This window comes from Centruroides sculpturatus, unplaced genomic scaffold (genome assembly GCF_000671375.1).
Source record: "Centruroides sculpturatus isolate CEXI.00-Female unplaced genomic scaffold, Cexi_2.0 scaffold28, whole genome shotgun sequence".
NCBI lineage: Eukaryota > Metazoa > Arthropoda > Arachnida > Scorpiones > Buthidae > Centruroides > Centruroides sculpturatus.
In genome coordinates this window covers 319,793-326,345 of record NW_019384448.1, presented here as the reverse complement: position 1 = coordinate 326,345, position 6,553 = coordinate 319,793, and the positions used below count along the sequence as shown (strand labels likewise).

Here is a 6,553-nt window from a genome sequence, read left to right as displayed (position 1 = left end):
TAGCCGGTGGAAGCCTACGACCTTGGGTGAAAGCTGCACACATATAAAGATTCCAATTCTATCAAGGACCGGTTCTGGGCTGTTAGCCGCCTGCCCACTAGATATTTCGATTACGTGAATAACGAGTAGATTTATAACTTAACCCAACCGATAAGAATATACTATGTTTTTACGATAGTTCTGTATAGTTGACAGGAGTTTAAAAAAATCCATAAAAATATTTGATATATTTATTCCGCTTTCCGATTTTATATTACTCACGGATTTCGATGTTAAACCAGTGATATTACGATTTCTTACATCCCATCTTTAAGGGGATGTAAAAAAAACGTGTACAATTCTTGTATAATGTTAAAAAATTAACCGTTACTTTGACAGCGTCATTTACAACTAAATTTAATGAATGAGAGAGATGCACCAGGTACAGAAAAGGCTCTAGAATTTATTTTCCTTAAATTTACGATTTATGTATCCGTTTGTCATAAAAACTTGTCTTTCCACTTTTTCCCGAGACTACAAGTATTCGAGTACAAAGTAACCAGTTTCGGATTATTTCTACTTAAGAAGTAGTTAAACAATTAAGAGATTAAAGAATTAGGGACATAAATAAAACCCTACCGAAAGAGCCGAAATATTACTTAAAAGCTTAACCGACTCAATCTCTAGCCGAGTACAGTGGAGACTGATTTCTTCGTAATATTAGACGTAATAAAGACAAATTTTTTCAATTCNAAACACAGCTTCCCTATCATCAAATGTCACGGCACGCCCCTGCTTACAAGGTACAAATGTGCTACAGTTTAGTGATGACACGATGTAGTTCTAATGACAAACATTAAATTCTAAACTTATTACTAAAATACTAAACTAATTCATATTAAATCTACATACAGTCATTTACAAGACGATAAACACGTGCTGCTACAACCTTCCTTTGTTCTTCTATTAGATGAACTTCCAAATCTCCGATCATCAGACAACAGTTCATGACTCTCCACTAATGCACTTTCTACATATTTCATATATATATCATACATTTACAATATCAATATTATTTGGGTCTGTTAATTATAAACTGTCCATACATGCACACCACAAACCTGTTGATGATAAGTTCTTAAGGATGGAAACGGATTATAATACAGTACCTCCACTCGATGTATTCATTCCTTGGCTAACTCTTCTATCTCCTGCTACCAGACGAACTATATCAGACCGCAAAGCAAAACTAAGAAAGAGCCTTCAATACAGAAGACGGTCCAATTTATACTCCCCCCTCATTCATGAATACTCTCTTAACACGTGACCCCATTCTTGACCAATTAGTCTACACCAGTTGGTGTAGCAAGAAAAGTGATACAACATAATATTCCGCGGACAATTATACAAAAAGTAGATCCCGACACGTGGTAATGGAAGGTGATTTATATACACAAATTATATTAATATCTAAGCATATATAAACAACAATACTAAAGTAGCACAGCACTACAATATCATATTTATTTATTTTTTACTATGATTAATGAATGTTAGAAATTATTTATCCAACAAATATTCTCAGAAAATAAAAAAAAAGAAACACCTACTTGAATTTCATTATTATAATCATCATCTGTCACCTCATATGCTATTTGTAAAGAAGCACCACCCATTTCCAACATTCCAACTGTAGGTTTTCTCCAAATAGAAGAATTGGTTACAATTTTTGTTTTGTCATCATTTTCTTTAAACATAAAAATATAATTAAAATAATTTTTAATAAAAATATTTAAACTTTGAATTTTTGTAAATAAAAACTGAAGTTTTATTAAAATAAATACTACAAAATATATCTCAGTATAATAGAACATAGTTGTTTTTTTTAATATGTAAAATATATATATATAAATCATAAAGCACAAAATAAATTTTAGAAATGATATTTTATGACCATTTCTATTCATATAGTTTCTTCTTTTTCTTTGAAGTTTTTCAAAAAAACAAATGTTATATGTACAGTACAGTTCATGATATTAATTTAAGTATTAGAATCTATTTTAAATAATATATTTTTTACATATTTAAAGTTGTCTAATGATATATTAGCAGTCATGAAAATTTCATCAAAAAGCATTCAATTGATACATAGTAGTATATTTAAGTTATGATTGTGATTTGTAATGGTAAAATATGTAGCACTGAGAAGAAATTGAGACGATTAAATCAAAAAATCCAAATTATTACATATAATGTTAACAATACTGTTGCAAGAACTTGCCATTCACAGTTATAGAAGAAAAAAAAAAGAAAAAAGGTTCATAGCATGAGTATGTCTGAAAAACATCATTCAATGAAAAGTAAATGTTTGTTATCTTAATATCTCATAGGGCCATCCTGAGCCTTAATAACAGCTTTGCAGCACTTTATTGGAATTCCAATATTCTATACTAAGTTCATGATATCAAACTCCTCTAATTCACTCCAGTAGTTGCTGTTTATTTTCTGGAGTCTTCTCTGCAATTTTTGAGTTCAGTCAGCACAAATATTGCTAAGAATGTCTAAGCTGGTTAGGCATTTGAACTGGACCTCTTGTAGAAAGTTTTTTACCAAAAACTACAATTTGTGTGTCAGTTTAAGCAATAGAGAAAAGACATATTATATTTTACCCTTCATCTTGTTGCAGTGACATGGCATAAAATCATTATGAAAACTGCCTTTTAATTGTCAGAAGTAGCTTGGCAGATAAGATGTTTTGTAGCACTTTCCATTCACAGACCTATTTATAAGGTGTAGTCTGCTAGCACATTTATTAGATATACTTCCTCACACCATTTGACTCACCAGAAACTTCAATATCTGCATCAAACAATTCTTGCTATAGGCTTTGCTTTTTCTATGCCTTACATAGGGTTTTCTATCATAACTGTGAAATTTAAATTTGATTAATCTGAAAACAACAAATCTCCACATGTCAAATCTCCAATTGATATGCTGTTTAACTTGGACGAGTACAGTGTGTTTATTTTGTCTGTGTAAGAAGTCATTACTACATTACTGTACTATTGACTTCTTACATGGACAGTAGGTTTTATAAACCCATGTTGCACAGGTGATGTTACAAAGTTCATATCCTCACTTTTATACCTATCTGCTCTTAATGTCTTACTTTCAGTTCAGAACTGTTAGTATATTCTCACAGATTTCAGTATTCTATACTGGCATGACATTCACACTTATCTTCTGAACAAGTTTTTCTTTCAATATTGTCATGTTCACAGTTCCTTTGTAATAAATGCATAATTATTGATCAATTGCAAAGCACTCTCTGCCCTATTTTATAAGAGCATCAACTTTCAGACTCAAAGTAACAATTACAGGCTCTCTACCTTGTGTTAATTGTCAAAAATTTTCATTTTACCTATAAACATACAGTACAGTGCTTTCACATGGATTTTTATATCACTGGAAGATATAACAAAAAACACTTGCAGTAGATTTTGTCAGCTAATGAAAAGTGTTCTCATATTTATAATGTTATGAATGATGCATTCTTTATAATTTCTTGCAGGTCTACAGCAGAATGATATTTTAGTTTAAAAAGTAGACATTTTTGTAAGAATTGATGCAATTTCCATAGCTGCTACTATATACAAATATGTAAATCTTTTATAACATATATTATTAATTAGTCCACTATTTTCCTTTATAATAATATTATTATTATTAGACAATTGAACAGTATGATGATATTTTACAGATACTATGACGATTCTCTAATTATAAGAGAATACAAAATATATAATAAAACTGACAATCATTTGTTATAAAAAAATGATTACAATAATCGATAATTTTTGTCTAGAATTTATAAATTAGCTCATTTTTTTAAATGAAAATATATCTGTATACAGTAATATATGATACTTATGCGATAGGTGGGACCGAGCGATAACTGTGTAAGTCAAATTCGTGTAAGTCGGGGTATAATTTCGCATATAGATACATACAAATAATTTTTAATTGGGGCTGGAGACTAAAGAAAACAATAATTTAGAAAAAAATGTTTAATAAAATCTTAGATAATACATATGTATAACAAATTATATTATTATACAATTTTTCACATTTACTTGATTATCACACCATAATTTTAACATTGTTTCCATCTCACCAATAATACCGTGACGTTTATGAATGATGCTTGAATTTAAAGATTGAGCATTTTTCACAGCTTCGAAAATTTTTTCTTTACCTTTTATAATTGTACTGACCGTCAATTCTTTGCCAATTCACAAATTTTCATTTTTGTATCGAAGTCTTTAATAATGTTAACTTTACATTCCAAAGATAGAGTTTTTCTTTTCTTGTTTGATGCAGAAGAATCAGTTCTACTTTGCTTGGATGACATAGCAGAGTCTCTCAAGTCTCCGTAGATATAACAAACACAGAAATAAACACAAAATAAATTGTAGCTATATGTCGATTCTGCATGACACATGCAAACATGTAAGCTGAACAATAGTGTGGGGGGAGTGAGTAATCAAGAGTTGCGTGACACTCAAACAAAAGACGAATCGACGAATTTTGAAAATCACGTAACTCCGGGTTCGCAAAAGTCAGGGTAGCATAAGTCGAGGTATTACTGTATAGCTCAGAATCTATATTGTAGTGCTTCGCGACTATGTTTTTGTTTGTTTCGGTTTTTCCCTCGACCCCTTGGTTTTTGTTCATGATGTAAGCTTTCCTCAATTCACCTCATGTCAGCAGCCAGATTGGCCAGTAGAGGTCATGTGAGAAGGATATCCACTTAGTAGGTTATAAAAGATCGGGACCCACGTGCAATGTTCCCTCTAATTTTTTTGTAGCTGAGCGGAACATGTACTTCTCTGAGCAAAAAAAAATTTTCTGAGCATATATATTAATCTTACTTTTTCCTATAAAAATTAAAATAATTAATTATAAAGTAGAGATTAAAATTCATTTTAAAACATACTACCATTCATATATAAATCATAAAGCACAAAATAAATTTTAGAAATGATATTTTATGACCATTTCTATTCATATAGTTTCTTCTTTTTCTTTGAAGTTTTTCAAAAAAACAAATGTTATATGTACAGTACAGTTCATGATATTAATTTAAGTATTAGAATCTATTTTAAATAATATATTTTTTACATATTTAAAGTTGTCTAATGATATATTAGCAGTCATGAAAATTTCATCAAAAAGCATTCAATTGATACATAGTAGTATATTTAAGTTATGATTGTGATTTGTAATGGTAAAATATGTAGCACTGAGAAGAAATTGAGACGATTAAATCAAAAAATCCAAATTATTACATATAATGTTAACAATACTGTTGCAAGAACTTGCCATTCACAGTTATAGAAGAAAAAAAAAAGAAAAAAGGTTCATAGCATGAGTATGTCTGAAAAACATCATTCAATGAAAAGTAAATGTTTGTTATCTTAATATCTCATAGGGCCATCCTGAGCCTTAATAACAGCTTTGCAGCACTTTATTGGAATTCCAATATTCTATACTAAGTTCATGATATCAAACTCCTCTAATTCACTCCAGTAGTTGCTGTTTATTTTCTGGAGTCTTCTCTGCAATTTTTGAGTTCAGTCAGCACAAATATTGCTAAGAATGTCTAAGCTGGTTAGGCATTTGAACTGGACCTCTTGTAGAAAGTTTTTTACCAAAAACTACAATTTGTGTGTCAGTTTAAGCAATAGAGAAAAGACATATTATATTTTACCCTTCATCTTGTTGCAGTGACATGGCATAAAATCATTATGAAAACTGCCTTTTAATTGTCAGAAGTAGCTTGGCAGATAAGATGTTTTGTAGCACTTTCCATTCACAGACCTATTTATAAGGTGTAGTCTGCTAGCACATTTATTAGATATACTTCCTCACACCATTTGACTCACCAGAAACTTCAATATCTGCATCAAACAATTCTTGCTATAGGCTTTGCTTTTTCTATGCCTTACATAGGGTTTTCTATCATAACTGTGAAATTTAAATTTGATTAATCTGAAAACAACAAATCTCCACATGTCAAATCTCCAATTGATATGCTGTTTAACTTGGACGAGTACAGTGTGTTTATTTTGTCTGTGTAAGAAGTCATTACTACATTACTGTACTATTGACTTCTTACATGGACAGTAGGTTTTATAAACCCATGTTGCACAGGTGATGTTACAAAGTTCATATCCTCACTTTTATACCTATCTGCTCTTAATGTCTTACTTTCAGTTCAGAACTGTTAGTATATTCTCACAGATTTCAGTATTCTATACTGGCATGACATTCACACTTATCTTCTGAACAAGTTTTTCTTTCAATATTGTCATGTTCACAGTTCCTTTGTAATAAATGCATAATTATTGATCAATTGCAAAGCACTCTCTGCCCTATTTTATAAGAGCATCAACTTTCAGACTCAAAGTAACAATTACAGGCTCTCTACCTTGTGTTAATTGTCAAAAATTTTCATTTTACCTATAAACATACAGTACAGTGCTTTCACATGGATTTTTATATCACTGGAAGA

General features: G+C 30.4%; 1 protein-coding gene across 1 annotated transcript in view; it reads right to left on the bottom strand.

The window, feature by feature from the left end:
- The window catches only part of LOC111620477 (ectonucleoside triphosphate diphosphohydrolase 4-like), a 45,236-nt gene that overhangs the window by 21,390 nt on the left and 17,293 nt on the right, over positions 1-6,553 (bottom strand). Inside the window, exon 6 of the mRNA XM_023362397.1 lies at positions 1,553-1,726. Coding sequence (XP_023218165.1) covers positions 1,553-1,726 — 174 coding nt within the window. The remainder of the gene's footprint in view (positions 1-1,552; positions 1,727-6,553) is intronic.